This window comes from Amphibalanus amphitrite, unplaced genomic scaffold, assembly GCF_019059575.1.
Source record: "Amphibalanus amphitrite isolate SeventyFive unplaced genomic scaffold, NRLGWU_Aamphi_draft 000111F_arrow, whole genome shotgun sequence".
NCBI lineage: Eukaryota > Metazoa > Arthropoda > Thecostraca > Balanomorpha > Balanidae > Amphibalanus > Amphibalanus amphitrite.
Window position 1 is genome coordinate 234,920 of NW_024881606.1, and position 23,584 is coordinate 258,503.

Consider the following 23,584-nt stretch of genomic DNA (forward strand, 5'->3'; position numbering starts at 1 on the left):
ATCGAGATGTAGCGATTATTTCCATTGAGAACTTCTGAAGCATCATCAATTACATAGCTATGCCTGTCGGACATGCTTGGTATGATGTGTATACCGTTGTTCGGCACATCAATGCGTCTGTCCGTGAGCGCAGATGGCTCTGGCAGGACTGGCCTCTGCCTAGGGTTCGAGGTCATTTGGCCGACCCCGGCTGGGTCGCGACCGGGAGGAATTGGGCCAGCCCACCGGGACCAGGAGGGGGACTGAGCCACCCCACGGTGCTAAGATGGACGGGGTCATCCCATCGGCACCAAAGGCGATCGTTGTTCTGTGCATTGTTTTGATGAACGGCACGATAATCACGATTAGCGCCACTCAAACTGAACAGATTCCATCAAACTGTAAAGTAATAATCCCTTTTCTAGTTTATGGACATTTTTTAGAATCATGTGCGTAAAAACTCCACGATTTTTTATAGTGTGTACAAGCGCTGAAAATTCTGATGGGGTTTAGGAGATCATGTCAATGAAATCTGTCATTAAGCTTTTAACTTATCACTGCCCTGACATTTGCAAGAGCAGTTCATGTATGATGACCTGTAATGTATCTCGTTTATTTTTGCAAACCTGCTGAACCTAATAACGATACAAACATTATAAATTTTTCGGCCTGACATCCGTTACAGCCTATTTCCAGGCGGTCTACTGACGCATGTATGGAGTGCGTTCCTCTGAACCGCACCCCTCCCCCTCCCCCACAGACGCACGAGCGGCCCCTGGGGGCGTTTCCTGGCTGTAACCTGGGCGTTCTGCTCATCGAGTTTTTCGAGCTGTACGGTGTCAAGTTCAACTATCACGACACCTGCATCCGAGTGCGCGAGGGCGGGTACGCACCCCGCAGCGAGGTAAGGGAGAGCTCTGAAGCACGGGGCGTCAAGCCATGCCAGCTCGACGAATGGGGTCGAGAGTAACTGGAGAGCATTAATTTGCTGTGTGGTGACATCAAGGACCCCCCAGGTGTGTTGGTGGGGCTAATGCATTGTTTTGCGTGACTTCTCAGCCTTTTGGTTTAGATGAAAGTGCGTTGTTTTTGCCGTTGTGAAAGGCAGAGTTTTTGGATGCTTTCATGTTTATGCTAATAGATTAAGCGAATGGTTATTATGGTAACATTTCACCGCATCAAAAGAATAAATTTACATGTAAAATATAAAGACGTTCTAGTGCTGAAACCCGTTGGTAGATTTAGCCAGTAATTATTATGGTAACATTTCACCGCATCAAAAGAATAGATTTAGATGTAAAATATAAAGACGTTGTAGTGCTGGGACCCGTTGGGCTTGATTTGGAAACCATAGCCAAGGCATACATAGTCTAACGACAGAGTCTTACAGAGTCTAACGGCTCTAGATTCCGTGCCATGACTTTCAAATATATGTCATGTTGTATGTATCCTCTCTGACACCGTCTTTTATGTCTCTTTCTCCCTCTCCGCTGTTCTTGGCGCACAGGTGGAGGATCAGTTCATCGGCCAGTCGGCTCACAGCTCGCCGCTCTGTATAGAGGACCCGCACAACCCGTCCAACGACATCGGCCGCTCCTCTTACCACGTGATGAAGGTCAAGGAGGCGTTCCGCTACGCCTACCACCGACTGCGTTTTGCCGTCCTGGGCAGGGACAGCGACCCGAACCGGGCCAGGTGAGTGTGGGGCGCGGCTACCCGCCCCGACCGGCCGGGTGAGGGAGAGGGTGGGGTGCGATGTATCATGCGCTGTTCGGTCTATGGGTGTGTGCAGGGGATTGGGAGAGTCGTGGGCTATTTCTGGAGAGGCAATCTTGGTGATTTTGATAGTGATCATTTTCTGGTGCAATTTTTCACGAATGAGATATATGGACACACTCAGATAAGTCACTGAATTTTTATTTTCAGCTATCTATGTTATTTAATTATTGAATAGCACGAAGACGTCACCGTTGTGATTCTAGACTTAGAAAAGACTTCTTTGCTGGCGTAGACATTTATGAGCGGTCCATCACTGCGTGCCTAAATATCTGCCACATCCACTAAGGTCCATCCCCCACTAAGTGACGGTATTGTCGGACAACGAACTGACCGTATGGCCGCTCAACTGACGGTCTGCTCTGCCTTGCAGCATCCTGGGCCGTGTGGTTACCGTACCGGATGAGGTGGGCGCCTACCGCCGCTGGGTAGCTGTCAAATTCCCCTCCCCGGACCCGCCCGGACGGGAGCCCACCCCGGAGCCGGAGCCGGAGTCGGAACCGGAGGAGCTGTCGGACGACCAGGTATGGACGGCGGCGGGAGGGAGAAGGGGGAGGGTAAAGGATGAAATAGACTCTTTCCGCAGTCAGTTAGGAAATCGCATGCGAGAACCTATTCAAATACATTATAATCCTTCCGGCATCAATTGCATGCGGGAGGTGCGTACGATTGATGCGAGCGTGAACTAATATTTGAAAAGGCTCTCGCATGCGATTTCCTGACTGCGGAAAGAGTCCGTTTCAGCCTTAGATGGAGGATGAATCATTTTATCCTTCTATAACATGCTTTTTTATTTGTCCGCTGGTGGTCTACCACATTAATTGAGAATGTGTAGGGATGAAACAATTCAACAAGTTTTTAAAGACTGTTAGTTCCATCTGTATGTGATTTGAAATGTTTTCCCTTGGTAAAATCATATGTTTAATTTCATTACTTGATTTAAATATTGTTATGTAGCTCCCACTGCGTTTCATCACCGTTCTTCGTTACAACCTGAAGCCGCTCACGCCCTACCTCACTCCCCATTGTCACGACTCATCTCTCGCCCACAGTCTGAGCCCACCACTCACCTGAACGGCCGGACAGCCGACCCGGCAGCCGACATAGATCCTCCCTTCACTCCCAACGGAAAGGCGCTGGCCAACAAGGCTTGGTGGACACCCGCCTGCGCTGAGGCCGTCAAAGCCAGGGGGAAGGCCAAGAAGGCGTTCAGGCGATACGGGACCCCTGAAGCCACGGCGGTGTTCAAAAGGGCGCGTATGCACGCCAAACGCGTGCTAAAGGAGGCGAAGGAAGCTTTCGGCGGCGCGTCTGTGAGTCCAGGGTGATTTGGGAGTCTAGGGCAGTGCGGGTTTTGTATGGACGTGACGTCCATAGTGAACTTTTGATGCCTCTATCCTTTGAACAATGTCCTATCAAGATCAGATATAGGGTGATTGCGGCAAGTGCAAATCAGACGTTTTCGGTCACTTTCTCTCTATTTAGCATATTATTCAGGCTTTTGATAATTTAGATGCTCGCTCTTGCTTGCAGCGAGCATTGCCCTCATTTGTGTTGCCTTGGTCTTGTGCCCCACACATTGATCCTGTCGCTCCTAAACGCAAATCATCAATCATCTAAGTCATCACTGATGTGTCCACCAACCATTGTTTTTTCTGTCCCCGCAGAGCATCAAAAAGGTGGCCGACGGGGAACGGATCACCCCCACGCGGTGACCCGAGGATCGACTAGGCGCCATCTGTGCTTCGTGACGTGACCTGGTGGCAATGGTAGCGGCACCTGTGCTCCGTGACTAGCGACACTAGCGGAATCTGTGCGCTCCTCGCAGTGACTGTAATGTGTCACACTGCCGTGACTATAATGTGTCCTGTCGTGGCAATTGGGGAAGAGATAGGTGTCCTCTGGCGAGTTGATGGCTACTTCTCAGGACTTGTGAACACTCGTGCCTTCCGATGCTGACCAGTGTTCGTCATGTTGCAGATATTTATGTCGTGTGTCTCCAGTGTTTATGCCGTACCAGTGTCTGTTTTTGTCTGATGAAATTTGACATGCATCTCGTCCGATGTCTAGGGTTATGTCTGTCTTATCATTGATAAGAGTATGTGACATTGGACTGACATGGACGAAAGGTCTGAGCGCTTACGAGGTGGGATTGACATGAAGTGTGTTGTTGACGTCAACGCAATATATAAAACAATGCTGAGATCTTTGGATTTGCTCTGAAATGCTGAATATTTCGGATAGGTGCGACTTTTTGTCTTTGTGTCACGTGTTTAAGTGTTTAGCCTTATTCATGACGCTAAACTTCATGATACATTCTACCGTTGGTTATTTGAACGCTTATTGTCAGTCAAGTTCAGAAGTGAGCAATCATTTCAAAACATTTATGCCTATTTCTGATATAATGAAAGCCTTCTGCATGTTATGTCTCATTTTCCGCTTTCATTTCTTTTATTTTGCTCAGTTTCTTATCTCTTCTTGTGCTTGCGGTGAAAACATAAGTATTCGTTTATCCCTTTGCTATTGCTGCTGTTTCTTATTCGATAATAAGGTGCGGTTTTGAGTAGGGTTATCGGGACTGACAGCTTTGAAACATTACGGAGCGCACATGCAGCCAGGCGCGCACACAGGATTTTTGAATGGGGGGGGGGCACGACCTTCGAACTGGGCCCCCCATGCCGAAGGGCCCCCCCCCCCAAAAAAAAAATACGGCCCACGGGGCTATATTTCGGTTGGTTTGAAGCTTGAGCAATTGGTTTGTCAATGCATGGTAGGTAAAACAATTATTTCGGTACCAGCTTAACCCTCGCCCGTAAACAGCGATCTGCCACCTTCGCCCATGCAGGGGGGGGGGGGTTGGTGCGACCCCCCCTAGGGTGGTCCACATCTACATGGTAAAAAATAAAGTTCGTCGGATTCATCGGGCCGGGTCAGAATTCTTGTCGATACTATAGCACAAGCTTTTGTGCAAAATTTCATTAAGATCGGATGATTTTTTCCCGTCCCGCAAAGCGATCAAAGTTTCCAATATACGTACCAGTCTTTAGTATAGGGCGAATATTCGTCTTTCAACATTGCCCAGTCGTGCCAGCGGCTATCTACCAATGAGCTTGTCTGCTCATCGCACCAGCCCTCTCTAGCCTTCTCAATGATAGATCTAGTCTTCCTATCAGCCACAGACAGGAACAATAATCCACAATTCCTGTTGCATTTCCTGTTCTCCAGTGCCAGTAGCAAGCCACTATATGCCAGGAGGTGAGATATGCATTACCGGCTAACTGTGGCTTCGCCTGCGTTTGGGATCGCCGCTGCAGCTGCAAGAGGCACACGCTCAATCACCGAAATGTGGCTTGTTTTGGCAGCCAAAAAAGCAAATCCTTGCTGGATGAAACAGTCTCAATACGAACGAGCAAGTGCAGGGCGCCTCTTTCACTTGGCACTCATCATCCGTCTTCCGGCCCCGGGCTCCCGAGATCCCGTCGTTCAAGTGATTTGTAAAGTGGTGGCAGCTCACGTAACGAGTGTCGTTCAAACCGCTCAATTACTTAATCGATTTCGCCGACAAGATGATTGTCACCTGATGCGCGTTGCTGATGAAGCAGCGGCCCCGGGATGACTGCCGCGATGTGGTGCAGTTCACCATCGTCGTGATGGACGGTGATTTTGAGGCCAGCATCCGGAACCGGTTGCCTTACAACGTGGTCGTTGGATTGCAAAGGTGATGAACACACTCAAGATCATTCTCTTCTGCCAGCTCGCGCTCACCGAGCACGAGAAGAGGACGATGGTCCGGTTCACCACCTTAATCGTCACAAGGTAGGTGGCATCGTGACTGTCTGCCCATTGATCGACCTCAGCATGGGGAACTGACATCGCCCTCTCCAAAGGCCCTCGCCGCTTACCACACGGATATCGGAAGGTAACCGAGAAAGGTGATAGGCAAGGTCTCAAGGCCATCGGTCTCCTTCTTCGGCGTCGGGACGGCGGTCGAGGAAAAGCAGGCGATTGCCACCTCCATGCAGCAGCGGCTAAGATGGAAGAACCCTCCCGCGTCGACGTCGCCCTCGACGCAGTGGAGCGGCGCTCGCTGGCGGCCTTTGCAGTTTGCATATGTTGGTCTCGGCACCGCCCTCGGGGCCAGTCACGATGTCCTCAAAGTGGACCCGGCCGAAGGGTCGCACAATGACGACTTGACCACTGCTTGTCGGCGACCCGGGCCGACACATATACGGGTAGTAAACGACTTTGCAGGAGCCGGGTGCTGCACCGTTGCCCTCATCAGCGGCAAATTTTTAGCGCCATCGCGCACGGCAAGGAACAGATGACAGCACTTCCTTCAGGTCGAGGAGCGTAACTACACTGGACGTTGCATCCGGGCGGGAGATTGGTTTAGGATGGCTCGCACGGTGGACCTCGTCTTTTAATCTGTACCGATATGCTATTTTCACTAATGCCTATTCCACTCTGATGTGTTTCTGTCCTTTGCTGTTCTTATTTAGTGACTACCAGTGCGTATTGAGCAAAAAATGTGAACTGAGTGGGAGAATCCGTATAATCCCCTTATTGTTAATATAGGGAAAACTTTGGCCGCTTTGCGGGACGGCATAAATTTATCCGATCAGAATGAAATTTTGCACACAACATTGTGTCATGGTATCGACAAGAATTCCGACCCGGCCCGGCGGATCCTAGAAACTTTTTCAAAATGGACCACCCTACCCCCCCCCCTCCTTGGCGTTTGAAAACGGAGCGTCGTAGAGCTTAGCGGAAAAGACCAACGGATTGCTCTCGCCGAGATCTCGCGATTGGTGGTATATTTTTTGGTCCTAGGTCAACATTTGACCTACTTTTGACCGGTCAAAGGTCAAATTTTCGGAAAATAGACTTTTTCAAATTTTCCGCGGCGATTGCGGCAAAACGGTGGGAGATATCGACTTGAAACCTTCACTATCGTGTTCCTTGATCAATTCTCTATCGTTTGGTATGTATTTCGTTTCCCTAGCTCTAAAAATGGCGCGTTGGGAGCGCCGGAAGTCGGCAAGGTCACAGTCGGCGGCAGAAATTCGAAAAATCAAAATTTAAATTTTTGAAATCTGATTGTATTTTTGGATTTGGGATGTCCATTTGCTCCCTATAGAAGCTAATATTGCTGCATATTCCCATTGAGGTGACAAGAATAAGCAAAATAGTGGTTCGGGCGCTTTTCAAAAATAGTACCGGACGCTGTTCCTCTTGTGACGTCATAGCTCCGTAACCTGACCTGACCCGGTCACGTTTCTTATACCATATGATAGCCAATACTTGTCCCAACATGCATGGGAAGTTTCATCACGATCCATCAACCGATGTTCGTACCACCGGCAGGAAACCTCGGGCGTTGGCACTCAGTTTGTGAAAATCCGGCCGGAGGCTGTTCCCTTTGTGACGTCATAACTCCGTGACCTGACATGACCCGGTCAATTTTTTTTATCAAAAGATGCGCAAGGTTTGCCCCATAAGGTACCCAAAATTTGGCGGCGCTGCGCGCCGCCGTTTTTGCACTATTTCCGAAAAACCTCAGGGGTGGGGGGGGGGTTGCACCCCCCCCCCTACATGGGCGAGGGTTAATTTTCAAAACATATATATTTTCACGCTTAGCATGTTTTTTTAGCATGTTTTTTTTTTCGCGGACCCCGGGCCCGCGAGTCACCCAGTGGCCCGGGGTCAGCTCAGGCAAGGATGTATCCAGGACCTTTCGATGGGAGGAGGAAGGCACGGTGGGTCCAGTCTCACTGGCAGACGGGTCTCTTTAAAACGGTCTTTGCATGAGAAAATGTGGAAAATCGGCAAGCAAAAGTATCATTTATGCCCGAGGAGTGTGCCTAATGTACACTAATGCCTAATTTACATGGTATTTTACGAGCGAGCGAAGCGAGCGAGCTCCTCAGAGTCACCGGTGTGTGGCGCGCTCAGAGGTGCCAGTGAAAGGCCGTCAGATGCGCTGGTGTTGGGTCCTCACAGGCGCCGTTGCGGGGTCTTGGGGCTTAGAGACACTGGTGGGGCCATCATTGGCATGTGTGTGGCCCTGCAAAATGGCCTGCAAGTGGAAAGTGGCCCGTCATAGGCTGGCAAAGACACTCGGAGGCTGGTAAGAGGCCCTCAGAGTCACTGGTACGTGGCCCTCAGAGGCGTCGGTGTGGGGACTCTCAGAGCCGCCGATGTAGGCCCTTAAGATGCGCTGGTGGGGGTCCCTTGGAGGTGGGGCGAGGGGCCTCGCAGTTGCCGTTGTGGGTGCCTTTAGAAACACTGGTGTGGACCGTGTGTCTATCACAGACGGATGTGGAGCCATAGCAGCCAATCCCTCGTTGGCCGTTACTAGGGCCCTGAGCGGCCGGCGAGGTCTCTCAGAAACCGGCATTGGGCCTTTATGAAGATAATTGTGGCTACATAGGAGCCAATAACGTGCCCCCACAAGCCCTGTGGTGTCCTTCCGAGTTGAAGTGCGGCCAGCGCGAACCCTCTGCTACCAACTGGCGCCGCAGGGTCCCTCGGTTTTGAAGGAACCCTAAACCCGAGAACGGGCACGTACCCCCTCGCTCCCTTGCTATGTCACTGAATCCAAGTGATTAGGGGCCCTTTAGGTAATCAGAGGCGTTTCAGATGACCAGGGGTTTTCAATTGATCAGGGGCCCACCAGGTAACCATGGGCCCCTCTGGTAACCAGGCGTTAAGTAACGAGGAACTCCATCAATAACCAGGGCCCCTCAGTAAACGGGGGCCACTCAGGTAAGTGTAGGAGTCCCGCAGAAGGGCCGGCAAGGTTTCTCAGGTCCGTTTTTTGACAAGGCTCTTATTGACTCAGGTGCGAGCCCTTTGCCATCAGCAGGGGGCCCTTTCAAGCCTTTTGAGGGCCGTTTAACGTCTCTTGAGTTCCCATTGAGGCCTTCTAAGGGCCCTTTGAGCAGTCGAGGGGCCTTTGAGGCCTTTTGAGGGCCTCTTGACGTCAGCTGAGGACCGTTGGACGCCAGCTGAGGATCGTGTTTTTGGGCCTTCTGATGGCCATTAGACGCCAATGGATGACCCTCTGACACCAACTGGGGCCCTCTGACACCAGCTAAGGGCCCTTTGACACCAGATGAGGGCCCTATGACGCTAACTGAGGGCCCTTCGAGGCCATCTGAGGGCCTTTTGAGACCATCTGAGGGCCCTTTAAGGCCATTTGAGGGCCCTTTGTACACGGTCTTCGGTGGTCTAAGGATTAGTTAGAGGCCCATTTGAGGCGGCCTTCGGCCGCCTCAAATGGGCCCCTTCCTTCGAGTTGGGCCCCCCAACTCGAATGGGGGGGGGGGGCACGGGCCCGTGTGCCCCCCCCCTTGTGTGCGCCCTTGCATGCAGCCATCCTTAACTGTGGACATGGCCATGGTAGTTGTGTCGATATAAATATGCCTATTGTAAGTGACCTTTAACGATGCTTCTGACAGTGAAGAAGTGCCGATAATAAAGGGGTGCGACCTTTTCATAAGTTAACACGCAATTCTTTGTGACGTTGCGACACTTTCTCCTGGCATTTTCCACCCGGGCGAGGTTTCCCTTTCCGTTGTCTTCCGGGCCGATTGATCGGCCTTCGTTGGGCGTCTGCGACTGTCCTGCGAGCCCGTACAACTGAGTCGCGAAGACCCGCGGCGCTCTGTTTTGTTGCTCGTCTCGGGGTCGCCGCGGTGGGGCGATGTCCGCCTCTGACGGGCTCATGTAACCAACTGACCTTGACCGCCAACGGCGCAGAGCGCTACTTACATAAGGAGCCTGCGTAACCACGCGTCTGAGGCTGTGTGAGTCGCAATAACCGCATGTGACCGCTGTGAGCCGACAGCTGCGCTGTCTACCGCAGAGGGCTCTGGACGCTGCTGTATTTACATTATTTTCGGTGCTTATGGCTACTGGAAAGAATGGCGCAGCTGGGTGAAGGGCCATCACTTTGTTACTGCCCTGGCCCCTGAACTTCATGAAAAATGCACGATCTCTTCACACCACATGGAGACTACGCGCCTCGCACCCAGAATGTGGACACGTGTACTGTGCATGCACAATTTCAGTGTTTGCTTGGTCGTAAATTAGTAAACAGTCCATCGGCTTCATGGGGGGGGGGGATGGAGGGATGCACTCTCTGTGTGTTACATTCAGTAACTGCTCATAGTTAACTGTCTGGTGGTTATAAGTAATGGAGTTTTGCTTGAAATCAAGACTGACTGTGATACCCGGGGACTCTATAGTTACCATAGTAACCTTACGTGCTCGGCGCTACCATGACGACATAATATAAGCGAATTATAACCCGTCATTGTCATTATGATTTATGACCCAATAACCAAGCCGAGTGTGTCAGGATAACTATTCACAATTATTTGCTCCTTATCTTTGCTTTTCAGAGACGATCTGTTTGCGCACTTCGGGCTATAAGACATACCTACACGGTTAGGAATTAGGATGCGTTTGAACACAATTTAGCACACAATAATAAAATGAGTGGATGTTGTACCTACATTACGGACTGGTGAGACGCATACCGCATAAGTCATGAATCGAAAAGACGACGCGCCGAGACGCCTCGGATGTGATGCGGCGCAGCATACCTTCAGGCGCCGCGCGTGCTGTCATCTATGGCGTCAGTATTATCGCGAGTCCTCAGATGTAGTGCGGTGCAGCATATCTTCAGGCGCTACGTGTGGTGCCATCTAGCGTCAATATTATCGTGTTTCCCCGGGTGTGAGGCGGTGCAGCATACCTGCAGGCGCTACGTGTGCTGCCATCTAACGTCAATATTGTCGTGATTCATCAGACCTGTGTAATGCGGTACGGCATACCTTCAGGCGACGCGCCAGCTTGGAACGAAGGGATGGGCGACGTCCCTTACTTTGCCGAAGCAGAAATTTCATTGATAGCTAGTGGAGCACCGTAGAAAGACACATGAATAAGGGCTTCAAAATTTTGCTAATTTAAGACTTGTAAAATGCATCACACAGTGATAACTTGCGTTACTGGGTAGGCCCGTAGGTAGTTATAGGTTACGATTACTTTTATATGCATTTCGGTGCATTGAAATATTATGATATTTAATGAGCATTGGAACATTACTGGAGTTAGTATAATGTTATGTTACTGGAATAAGTAATAGTTAGAATTATTATTGTATGAAGCGTAGCTATTATTGAAATCATTTACCATTGAAAAAGTAAGTTATACGTAACGTTGGGTGCTTATGGTGTTTATATCTTATGATATTTATAAATTGAGCTCTTCAAATGCCATTATTGTAATCAGGCACTACAATAACTTCAAAAGACATCCAAAGGGCAGTGCCAGGGGCGTAGAGCAGCATAGTGGGAGAGCTGTGGGGACTCCAGGCTTCCCGAGTGAGTCGGCCCAGCCGTTCTCGAAATGTGGAGGCGATCATTGCATGTGCACACCTTCAGTAGCACTCCAACCTGATACATGAAAATGTATCATCCGACGGGTGTCCACCGAAAAAAGAGAAGTTGCGGCGACATCGGCCCAGAAGTTGCAGAATCATTTTATGGTAATATATACTTGATGTCTCTTAGTTTTTCACGTGACACGTGCAGTGTTGGTCACCCACATGCATCGAGAGCACTCCGAGTCCTGGTAGAAGGGATAGAACTAACCTATAACGGCATCGTTCGTCGACCAGCCCAGTGGTTTCTGAGGTATAATAAGCCTATTATAAGTGTGACCACGGACGGTCGCTGTGCCTCTCACTCTGGGAATTTTCCGTTGATCTGCGAAGAACTTTGCTCGCTGGTAACCATGCGCCATGATCTTTAAAACTTCAGTGAAGTCTTATAGTCGTAAAACTCTGCAGTGGTGACAGGTGACAGACGATTATAGGACGAGTCCGCGCGCCAGGATAAGATCCAGCTCGACAGTCACAGGAGAAAAGCTGGCAGCAGCTCAAGCATTACGAAACGGGTCTGGGTTTCGTGCTTCGTTATGGAAGCACGCTTGGAGATTAGAGCGCAAATCGGCACCGCAGCACACGTGCCAGTGCCCCTAATATATCGGTGTAGTTTCGGTGGGCGACGAGGACCTCAATTGATGACAAGTAAACCTAATCCTACAGTCGGCAACATGCGTTTGGTAATTAGATGCATTTGGTAAAAAGAACTGCGGACTTCGTCTGATCTAACAACATACATACATACTCTTAGCCAGTAGGTATGCTGTCGCGAGGCGATGGCGGAGAGGGTTCTGTCAGTTTAGCCCAGCGTGATTAGAGGCTGAACTACAGAGTACTGAGCACCGTAGTAGACTGATAATATAAGCCGGCTCAGCTTCGCAGTCGGCATGCCGCATATACTGTACCGCAGGGCAGCAACGTAGTGCGGTACAGCCTATACCCACTTCACCGGCCCTAGCGCGGCGGGAAGAACGCTTCAAACGGTAAGCGGGGCAAGGTCAATGTGGGATGCTGCCTGATGACACGAAGGACATTATGCTATAAGTGCGTAATAGCAGCTGTGCGTATGGCTTCCGTGGTAGATGCACGACACAAGTTGCGAACTGTACATTCTTTCGACAAACTTATCATGGGCAAATGTAGGAGCACGCCATTATACATAACTGGGATAATATTTGGTGGCTAGTGCCTGATTCTTTAGGGAGATGCCATTCCAAATGCACGAAAATGCACAAAATGTGTAAACTACCCAATATTTCTGCTGGCCTGGATCAGACACTGACACGACCTGCTTTAACTTTTAATAAAACGTCTGCTTCATGTCACTCGTAGACACACCTACGGCGAAATTCAGCCTCATAACCTCGTGCGTCACGTCCTAAAAACCGAACGCAACATTTCTCCGAATTGCGCGATAGTGTGGTGGTGTCCGACCTCAGCGGTGCCGGTGCAGCCTTACTGAGGTCACCGTAATCTCGTCAGGGGAGCAGCGGCGACGGGGCCACCTCAGGGGCTTCCCATTTGGCGATGTGGTGGGTCCGGCGGTCCCGGTCAGGACAGTGGCGGCGCGGCGGTGGCACGGACGGTGCGGAGGACGACCGCGGCAGAGATGTGGAGTGGCCCGATTTTGGCGTTGATTGGTGAGTGAGTGGTCGGTTTATATAGAGAGGAGGGCAGTGGCGAGGCGCTGGAGATACGGGGGCGGTCGATAGAGGCGGTGTCGTCCACTGGGTTCGGTGGATGTGGTGTTGAGTGGTGCTGAGTAGAGTGGCCCCGCTTTAGACGGGCGTGTTCGATTCCGCTGCCGTAAACCGCAGCTCAACTTTCTCTTGGATAGACGCATAAATTTTCCATGATGTACACAAACTGGGTTATATGGTTTTCTGAAAATGTACTAAAATCCAGGACTGAGTGTCCTTTCCCATCGGCCATCTACCCTACATGACTGAGTGCCCGCTCCCCTCTTCTATGTACATAGTGACCGAGTGTCCTCACCCTTCTCTCGCCACAGGACTTCTCCTATTCTCCCATAGGACTGATTACCCTCTCCCCTCTCCCCTACAGGACTGAGTGCCATCTCCGTTCCGGTGCTTGCTGCGCCTCTGCAGCCCCAGATCAGTGATGCACTCTGCTCGGGCGGCGCGCCTCGGCTGATATACGTCACTGATGTAGCGCTGATGTCTGCCCAACTGACGACGGCAGGATCATCGAATAGCACGCGCCGCCGAGTGTGCGCTGTTGATTTGGTGACCTGTTTGGATTGTCACCTGAAGCTAACCGTGCTGCCCAGTCAGCTGACCGGCTGCGAACACCGTGATCAGTGCAGGTAAGTGAGAGATCAACTCGAGTCATGGTGGGTCAGGTCAGGTTGGAAGAGTTGACAAAGACAGGACTAAAATAACGTAAAATAGTGAAACAACGGGAGTCTTTGATTACGAATATCATCGGACAGATAAAAATCGGGGAAGTTGCGATTAGTTTTGCATGTTGTGAAGTGCTCCGTAAAATGGGGAAACCCGAAATCGAGGGGAACTAGACGCATGTGTTAACCTTTCCACACAGCAAACCACGATCAAACCCTTTTACCGACTAAATCTCATGTGTCCCATCATTGGCATGACGGTAACTTATTGACAACGCCCACGCTTTACGCTTACCTTCCCCGGACTCCTGCTCCGACAGATGCCACCACCTGGAGATGCTGGAGCAGGGTCGCCAGTACGACCCCGGTCTCTCAGACTGCTCAGTGGCTGGAGGCCTATCAATGACCTCTGTGGGCCGTACTCTGGATATCCGGCTCTCCTTCCTAGAAACGCTCTCCGGCGAAGTTCTGTTCAGGGTGGAATCCAGAGGTGAGCTAGCTGATTTGATCCATTAGATACTGCCCTGTGAAGGTATTATTGCATTTGTAGTTAGTCTTGGTTGCCTTAGCTTGAGGCCACGGTTCAGTGCAATATTGATATGCAATGGCTGCTCTCCGTCAAATGCAATTACTTTATCTTTTAGAAACCATGACCGGTGGCAATACAATTCGAAGTGCCTTATCAGCTGACCACTCCCTCTGTGTACCATTTCTGACCACAGATTTCCCCGTCGATTTTCAGAGAACCGTTTCATCTTCTCGGATCCGTCCGAGGTGGTAGAGACGGCTCAGTTTCCGGTCGCCTACCCCGCCCACTATGTGGCCGAATACGTGATCAAACGTCCCGAGGTGCACTCCCACTCTGCCATCCTGTTGTCGTTTACCGACTACTTCGTCTCGCCTTGGTCTCTGCTGGAGGTAAATGGACTGGCTTGTGTCTGACTCCTCGCGGTCTCGGTTGTCTGTTTCATCTAATCTCTAATAAAGTCAGGCAGTTGTTGATGTCGTAGCCTGATTGAATTTCTTTTTTATTATGTTATGTGAGCGCTTACCGCCCTCCATCTCTCTATGACGTCCATGTTTCACTGTGTGACAGCACTCATTCACTGTGTACCGTCCTCTTGTGACCTCCTTCCGTCCTCAGTGAGCCTCCTCTCCGTACTTCCCTCCCTCCCTCCGTGCCATCCCTCTGTCCCTCTGTTACTTCCTCCGTCTCTCCGTGACGACCCTCCTTCCCTCTGTAATATTCCCTCCCCGTCAGTTGACAGACGACCGGGAGCAAAAGGTGGCCACCTACAGCGGTGACGTGTTCCGGCCACCCATCACCCTAACCAACTCGTCCTGGGTCACGCTGCGATTTCACGCCAACGGCAGGCCGGGCGCCGGCTTCCGCGCAAAGTTCGACTTCATACGTGAGTTTGACGGAACGGTCATCTGGGGGAACTTTTCAACTGCCGTGAAAGACGGTAAATTGGTTTTGGTTAATCTGGTATTTGTTTGCTTATATTTGGCGACGCAATTGTATTTTATTACATTTATTCGAAGCTTCGGAACAACTCCCAAGTTCACCAAAGAGAATTGCCCCCATGTTTAGGAGTGACAGAAAACCTGACAGCAAGATTTAAGGAGAAAATTTAGCACCTCGGCTTTCAGACCGAAGGAACGTCAGTTCTTTATATTATTTGTATCATCTACTCTCGAATGAAGTCGCTCGTGCATGTGTCTGCTTCTTGTAAGAAAATATTGTTGGCATCGAGGTAGTATATTGCACATTTTAAGTCATTAAGTGACTGATCTGTACTCTCTGGACTGCTGAAAAACGAGTTTTTTCTTCGTGGTGCTGTATTTCAACAAGTTCTTATATGAATCAATTTACCTTCACTCAAAACTGATAAGCTATTGAGTCTAGCATTTGGTAGGAAAGGTTTCGGCGCCTTGATACTGCGATGGTAGACTGTACCGCAGCACAGTCGTGCACGGCGGCGCAGTCTACTGCATGGCGACCACCGGAGTTGAGCTGGGAATTCAATGCTGTGCGATGGTGCATGCAATGCGCGGCTGTTGTCTGGAAGCATGAAACACTACCAGCAGGGTATCGGGACACGTTTATGTCGAGCTAGAGATTGAGTGAATTGAGATTGGACTGGAAAGAAATGGATTGGATGGAAAGATATGCGACATGCGTATATTCGCTAACAGTAGCCACTAGTTTTGTTATCAGAGAGTGCCGAACGTATCTGCACTCTGTCCCTTAAACCCCTAACAAACAAACAAAAATAATCATAATCATGTTTTCTTACCATATTGCTGATGAAATTTCCCAACATTCCCCGTTTCAGCTCCGTCTGAGACGGGCGCGCTGCCGTCTCCGCCGCGCACGGACTGCGGCGGGGTGGTGGTCAGCGCCGGTGGGGCCATCACCATGCTCAACATGACCTCGTCTGGCACGGTCTGGTTCGACTGTGTGTGGCTAGTGCGCTCTCGACTGCCAGCCGGACACGCTGGCAAACTGTCACTGCGGCTCCTCGCCTTCCGCGACTTCGGTGAGTGATATGACAGACAGGTGACGACTTTCGTGTGAGTTCAAAGTTGTTATGTTTGAAAACAATCAAAAGGACAACGGTTGAATTAACATATGAATAATTGCGTAGCACTACCTGCGGACTGCTCTTGGGGTCGGTGGGTTTGTGGACGTAAGGGGCATCAGGAGGAGTCAGGGTGCCTTTAAGCATACCCTGGTAAATGGAGATGGACTGCGACTTCCGAGTGAAGTTTGAGACTCCAGAACGATAAGTGTAGCTTTCTGCGAATCTCTGACGATGTTTTGGAAAGTGGGTTTTAGTGTCAGTCTACGGCTTTACGCATTTCAGCAAGAATCTTTCCGGATTTATCCGGTCTCTGTTGATTTATTCCTCTTTCTTTCAGCGCCGGGAAGTCAGCTGAGAATAGTTGACGGTCAGACCACCAGAGGCGCTACTGTCGCGCTGGTCTCCGAGTCTGACATGGACCAGCGGCACGAGGCAGATACTGAACATGTTGTCAACTCTGATCGGGCGTTTTACGTGCATCTTCGGGCAGGATTTCGGCCAGCTTCTCAGTTGGCTATCGTCTATTCATCATTTCGAAATGGAGGTACGACGCTAAATGACTCGTTTGCATTGCAATGAATGTTCTGCCGCAATGCGCTAACATTACTAAGCATCAAACATTTTATTTGTCCTGATCTGAGCTGACCTGCTGACTGTGGTCCGTCTGTGACTGTGATCCTCCTGAGACTGTGGTCCGCCTGTGACTGTGACCGCTCTCTGACTATGACCCAGCTCTGACCGTGCTCCGTCATCCCGGCAGCCTGCGGCCTTCACCAGGAGATGAGCTGTGGTGATGGCCGGTGTATCGCCCTGTTCCTGCGCTGTGACGGATTCGCCCACTGCCCCGACCGCTCCGACGAAGAGTCCTCCTGCTACACACACTCGCTATGTGAGTGTGCTGTGAGTGTGCATCCCTGCGTCTCCTGACGCAGGGATGTATATTAATTTTAATTGGGTTTGTTGTGTTAAGTTAAAAAGATCGATATTTCTTATGATAATGGAAACGTTTCTTATGCTCTTCAATCGGAATATACCATGCTTCGGCCTTCGGTTCAAACATTAGTTATATCAATACACACTATTTTTCGATTCACGTATCAAATTTTAAGTATAAATACCAAGTTCTATAATCTATTGTAGTGATGGCCATTCTATCCACCCCTTCTCCCTGCACTTCTCCCGCAGCCAACAGCTTGGGAGTGCAGGATGAAGACACATGGACTCTGAGTCCTCCAAACTTCTACTTCCCGGGCCCGAGTCATGCAGTGGCCTCTCTGGAATCGGCTACCCTCTCCCTGCTGGCTATGTGTCTCAGTAAGTCACGTAGAAGGAAAATGCACGAAAACAGTGCACGCTGAACAAAAGCTCTCATGTTTCATACAGACTGCAGTCCCCCCCCTCTCTCTCTCTCTCTCTCTCTCTCTCTCTCTCTCTCTCTCTCTCTCTCTTTTTATCTTTTTTTCTCATACTCCCTCTCTGTTTCCTTTCTAGTCTAGTCAGATCTTGCTTTATGGCCAACTTTATCTGGCGATGAAGCCAGATAAACCGAGGTCATTTGATTATTGTGCACACGCCGCACAGCTTAAGCTGACGAATCTATGAAGACGTAGATTTACCAACGGAACCAGGGGGAGGCGAGATGTTGCATGAAAATATCGAAGACTATATTTCTTATTGAAGCTTCAGCTGATCGTTCATTGTGGGCCAGGTGGAACGAACTGCAGGCAAGTTTTCATACATTCGAATGCATGGTGAAGTTCAGAGTTCACGTAGTCGATTCGTTTAGCCTATCGGCCACTGTTCAGTAATTTCATTTTAAACTTAGACCCAGCAAACAGCAAAGTTCCCTGCGCTGAATCGCGATGTGGTCCCTGAAATTCAGCCTGGTTCCGGTTGGCCAAACAATATTCAATGCCCGCGTGTGGTGTCCGGTAAATGATGGCGACGTTGAAATGACTTTACCGAGCATCATTATTCATTTTGTAGGCATTATATGCGAATGAATGAATGAATGAATGAATGAATGAATGAATGAATGAATGAATGTATTACCTCGACTATCGTCAGGGTGGTTTAGGCATTTACAACGCAACATACGTTGACAGCTGTAACCAAAAGACAACTTCATGCAGCCTAATGGACAGCTCACAAAGTTGCAAACATATTCACACAGGAACTTGCAGGGATGTAATGATGATGTGCCCCTAGCAAATGTAGTGGCATGAATTACTTAGGTGGAGCAGCGGAGCTCACGCTGTTCAGTGGTTACCTCAACTCTGCTTCTCGTAGGGCATTATGTGAAGAAATAAACATGATCATCTATACATTCCTTTAGCACATTATCCTTTACCTGCCTATATATAATACCTTATCTACCATTATCACTATACCTTTACCTACCATAATACCTACCTATATATCTTTAGGTAGCACATTTTCTTTGACAGTTCATCGACATCGGCTATGTACTTACATCCGCCGATGATAATGACGAAACGCTTTAACATGGTTCACCTGTCGCATGTCGACCACTCCTACCAGTGCGTGCGTTCTGCGCATGTAGCTCCGTGCACTTTGCCTGTGCTCCCCGCACGTGGCACGGTTTTGAAGACAAACTGCTGCATTCTCCTGCAGCCGGGCCTCTGATGAAGGACTATTTATATCAATTTATCGCCAGCCGCACGGTCTGGGCACCAGCCTTTCACCGAGTTAGAAATAATTCCACGAGAAATCATTATTTCTCCAAATACTATTAGAAACTTTGGTATGAATTTACGTAAGTAGTGACCATATCTAAACGTCTGTACAAACCAAACATGATTTCCTAGATAGTTTTACAAATAATTAAAAGGCTGCAGAAATGTTTAATCGTGTCATATTCGTCTTGTGGACTGAATGTCGCGGTGTTCGAAATTTCAGACTCATTTCCTGTACTGATAATGATGAAATATCTAATTTTCTAACACGTCGTTGGTATGTACGTGTATTGATTAAGTCTACCTCACATTTTGTGCTGTCCTGCAGTAATCGTGCTCACCATGACATCGGCCATCATCTTTATCTACTCGAACGGGAGGGTGGCGGAGAGGAGGGCTCGGAACCGCATCCTGCAGAGCATCTCGAACCTCATCAGAGGTGGGTAAAGGCTCCAGCCTCCAATCTCATCATCATAGGTGAGTGGTTCATCAGAGGTGAGTACTGAACGTGTCATCTCCAGCCTCATCACTGGTGAGTATATCATACTTCCAACCTCATCAAAGGTGAGAGTATGCCTATAGCAACTCCAACCTTATCAGAGGAGAGTATGTCATTTTTAATTGATCAGATCATCTCCAAGCTAATCAGAGATGAGTAGGTGTACCTATTATGTGTAGCCTCATTAATGCTGAATGGGGCTCAGCCAAGAGAATGTTCATTTCCTGAACGGAGAATCAGCCGCGACACCAAGTACCAATTAGCCTAGTTGTGACAGCTCTGCGACAAGCAATTGACACAGGCCATCTGAGGTAAAAGTTTGCGTAGCCGGCAGCCAGATAGCTGATGAGGTTTGTGGTCATGCAACATATGCTATTGTGAATCTCTCTGAGCCATTAACGTGCATAACTAGCACAACGTATCTGATGATATTTTTGCCCCACGAAATATATCTCATTTTCTGCACAGTGCACACCTTGGACGTGTCGCTGACCGTTTGAGTCGTCGTCTAACCACTGATACTGTCGCACTCTGTGATTGGACAGACACTGTGACTGTGACTGTAACTGTGACTGTAACTGTGACTTGGCCGGACAGACAGCAGTGTGGAGGTGGTCAGCGCCGCTCCGGACGAGCCTCCAGACTACGAGCCGCCGCCGGACTACGAGCAAATCGTTCACTGCTTCACCGTCCAGAAAAGACGCAAGCGCAAACGCAAACACCTCAGGAAAGCTATTGAGCCGCAACAGGCCAGGTAACACAGGCTGCTGTTTTTGTTGCGGATATCTTTCTCCAGTTGCTTAATGCACTTGTACACTTTGGTTCTTCACTTTGAAGAAACGAGCCAGCCAGAAAGAAAACAATGGAGTTTACCCTGGCAGACTATGTTACGTTGGTGCAGAATTCAATGTTATGGCGTGTTTTTAGTCAAAGTAGCTTCTCCTATTGTGCTATAAATCTTCCCTGACCAGTGCTGAGTCAGGGGTTTCTTACGTAAGCATTTTCTGAAAACCAATATCGCGCCTGTGGAGGGAGCTCATCTGAAGTCTGAGGTCCAGTCTGCCTGCTAACCCGGTGATCGTTTCCAGCCGTAACCGCCGACTGCCGCGACACAACACGGTACCGAGTCTGCACCACTTCAGCGACTGGCTGCGGCACCACACCCACTCCCGGGCGAGTTCTACCTCCCCGACCTCCGCCGCCCCCGCCGCCGCCGCCGCCGCCGCCGCCACGGCCACGGCCACGGCCACCGCTGTGGCCATGGCCGGCACGCCCGAGGAGACAGCGCCGTCAGCGGAGACTCCGCTGACCGTCCAGCTGCCGCCTGAGAAGGAGGAGTTTGCAGTGCACGCCGCGCTCCTCGGCGCCTGCCGGTGCGCCGGGGCGTGCGGCTGCGGCGTGCTCGCGCGGCGGCCGTCGCAGGCACACCGCCCGCGCGGCTCGATACCCCGGTCCAAGTCGGCCGACGTGCTGTCCTCGGCGCTGGATGAGGAGCCGAGTGTGACGAGGACCGGCAGAGGCGAGCGGTCTCCGCCGCCACCCTACCAGTGGCACCCGCCGCCCTCGCCGACTCCTACACCGGCTCCCACCCCGGTCCCCACCGCCTTCCCGGAGCCGCAGGCGAGTCTGAACTCCCGCCAGCTTCCGCCACTGAAGCTGATCATCCCTCAGTACCAGCCTTCATCTGCAGGCGTTTCCCACAACCCGCCCCAGTCTCCTCCCATCCCACAGCACTTGCCCCCGAACTCGCCCATTCCTCATCCCCCGTCTCTGTCACCTCCCATTTCCCAATCATCACCCCAGCTACCTCCCACGCACCAGCCCTTATCTAAGTCCCCGTCCATAACCCAGTCTCCGCCTCAGTCCCCACCTATTTCCCATTCCACGTCTCAGTCGTCTTCCAGGCCGCAATCTCCACCCCAGTCTCCAGCCATTTCCCATTCCACATCTCAGTCTTCTCCCAGTCTCCATTCGTTAGCTCAGTCCCCGCCTATTCAGCATTCTCCACCTCAGTCTCCGCCCATTTCTAAATCTCCACCGCTGCAACTAAATTCATCACAATGTATCTCTAGATCCCCGGTCTCACCTCCATCGTCACATGTGGCTGTGTCAATTTCAGAGCCTTCCATCCTGCCCACGGCTCTGTCTGTTTCTACTTCCCTACCCCAATCCCAATCTCTCTCACTAGACTTACCTCAATCATCGCCGCCTAGTTCTCCAACCCCAGCCATACCAAAATGCCTACCCATCCCCCCGCCATGTGATTCAAGTCCGCCCCGGTCCCCGCCTCTGGCTTCAACCCCACCATGAGCTTCAACTTCCAACCCAGCTCCATCGGCACCTATGGCTTGAATCACGCTTCTGTCACCATTCCCTGCAAAATGACCGGGCGGCGCGGTCATACACCTGGCTTCAGTGTCCCTCTCGCCATCCTCCACAGCGAGCCTGGTCTCTGAGAGCAGCTCTCCCCCCGGATCACAGCAGGATCCTGCTTCTCACCGAGCGACGAGTAGTCACCGTGGGCTAATCAATAGCCCACGGCTCGACTGTCTCGCATTTGCCTTCTACGAAAGCTCGTGAATGTCACCGACGTATGGTGCTTTGATCGGATAATTGTATTCGTGCGGTGATGAAGTGACCTTTATTGGCATGTCAGACTGTGAGAGCCACTAATGCGGTGTCTATAGCGACTAGCCGAGTGGGTGGCAGCGCTGAAAGGCATATTCAGACTGTTGTGTATGAGCGGATAGGTGCTACTGTGGTATACACGAATGCTATTTTCTTGATTACCCATGGATTTACTAGGTACAGAGCACGGAAATACCGTGCTTCCGCAACACTATTGCTTGTTAGCTTGGAGTTCTATGCTTGATTGGCAGGCAATTTCTTCTACTGAGATTTGCTATACATCGTCCTGGATGCTGCATCCTAAGCATGCTTTCACATGGCATAAGGATGCATTGATGCTTATTACCCGTAAGCAAAGGGGAGTGTCCCGCCTGCTTTTGATTATCAATACATATTTAGGAATTAATTACATCTTCGATTTCTGCTGGGTATTGCAACACCTGCACGCTGAGCTTTCTTGCAGAACCTATTAATGGAAACGAAACCGGCAAGTTTTATACGACCTGCGTTTTCCGATTGTATTCATATGCTGTCATGCATACAGTATTATGTTCGATGCGTCTGTTTATGCCGATCATGACTGCTCTAACATGAGACAGTTTACAGTTCACGATAAAATAGACCGTTCTGGCTTTTAACAACACCTTACACCCAATATCACAAATCACGATAGGCCGCTGCACAGTGGCCCTTTTTCAGAATTAGCACGCATAAATTCAAAGTATTTTTTCTCTTCTTTTGAGTAAAAAGTAGTCTTATCGTGTGCAAAACATTCCAAACTATCCGATGGTGCCATTTTTACCTCCTAAAAAATAATTATCTTTGGTAAAACTGACCGCAAAATCGAAGTTTGTCGAGAGGCGCGCGGACACCACCGGCGGACCCTAAAAAGTAGGGTGAGATGAACATCAATTTGTAAGACTTTCGTTGAGAAAATATTAAAAATTAGTGGCATGGCTGGGAAGCTGAGTTTACGTAGAAGCCCTAGAAACCACTATTTTCATTGTATTAACTTTAATAGACCACTTTTGCCGAATATTGTGGACACAATAACAGGACAATTATTAACTGGAGATGGTGGCATACATATGAAGCTTTATGTTAAGTAGAACACTCTGGAACATGTCGTATTATACATCGTTCGAATCGCCGATCTCTTCTGACCATGTCCACCAAAGGGCATCGCGCCATTTTGCGCCATTTTGCTTCTACGGTGGATAACGTGAGCCAGTTCAGTCCGCGAGCGGCTGTGGCTCCTGTTCGATACGACTAAGCTCATTGACCTGGCTCGAAGCTGGTGTCACCTGGTGTGCGCCTAAATGTGGCTTGACTTTTGCCATAAGATGTGCTAATTGAAATGTCATGTAGGCATAACGCTGTGCCCAAGAAAAACTGTCCGATTTCTTGTCGCGTTTGATGTCCAAGCCGCACAAGTCCCGTGGTCGGCTTAAAGGGACACTCCCACCTTAACATTAGTTTTGAGTTGAGATAGCCAAATTGGTGGCCATGGCCGGCAAATACCGGTTTGGGCACTCACAACATCGACAAATGCTTTAATTCGGAGATATGGAATTTCAAACTTGCAGTTTTCGGATTCTAAGGGGC

At 50.0% G+C, this 23,584-nt stretch overlaps 2 protein-coding genes across 2 annotated transcripts in view; both read left to right on the forward strand.

Moving 5' to 3' along the window:
* The window catches only part of LOC122380990 (terminal nucleotidyltransferase 4B-like), a 28,596-nt gene extending 24,636 nt beyond the window's left edge, over positions 1-3,960 (forward strand). Inside the window, exons 6-10 of the mRNA XM_043364640.1 lie at positions 740-883; positions 1,487-1,674; positions 2,129-2,279; positions 2,808-3,068; positions 3,423-3,960. Coding sequence (XP_043220575.1) covers positions 740-883; positions 1,487-1,674; positions 2,129-2,279; positions 2,808-3,068; positions 3,423-3,470 — 792 coding nt within the window. The 3' untranslated portion in view covers positions 3,471-3,960. The remainder of the gene's footprint in view (positions 1-739; positions 884-1,486; positions 1,675-2,128; positions 2,280-2,807; positions 3,069-3,422) is intronic.
* Positions 3,961-12,735: 8,775 nt separating this feature from the next.
* LOC122380979 lies at positions 12,736-22,535 on the forward strand. The gene is made up of 12 exons (XM_043364615.1): positions 12,736-12,846; positions 13,271-13,532; positions 13,889-14,058; positions 14,311-14,486; positions 14,830-14,980; positions 15,908-16,111; positions 16,494-16,700; positions 16,917-17,045; positions 17,342-17,470; positions 19,181-19,291; positions 19,949-20,105; positions 20,440-22,535. The coding sequence occupies exons 1-12, from the start codon at positions 12,816-12,818 to the stop codon at positions 21,659-21,661; spliced, it is 2,949 nt and encodes a 982-aa protein (XP_043220550.1). The 5' UTR covers positions 12,736-12,815; the 3' UTR covers positions 21,662-22,535.
* The last annotated feature ends 1,049 nt before the right edge of the window (positions 22,536-23,584 follow it).

Bases quoted from the DNA above. Each gene is read 5' to 3' on its own strand.
- LOC122380979 (XM_043364615.1), top strand. From the start codon at position 12,816: ATGTGGAGTGGCCCGATTTTGGCGTTGATTG. The intron at 16,701-16,916 runs GTACGACGCTAA...TCATCCCGGCAG, and splicing joins TTCATCATTTCGAAATGGAG to CCTGCGGCCTTCACCAGGAG. The intron at 19,292-19,948 runs GTGGGTAAAGGC...TTGGCCGGACAG, and splicing joins CATCTCGAACCTCATCAGAG to ACAGCAGTGTGGAGGTGGTC.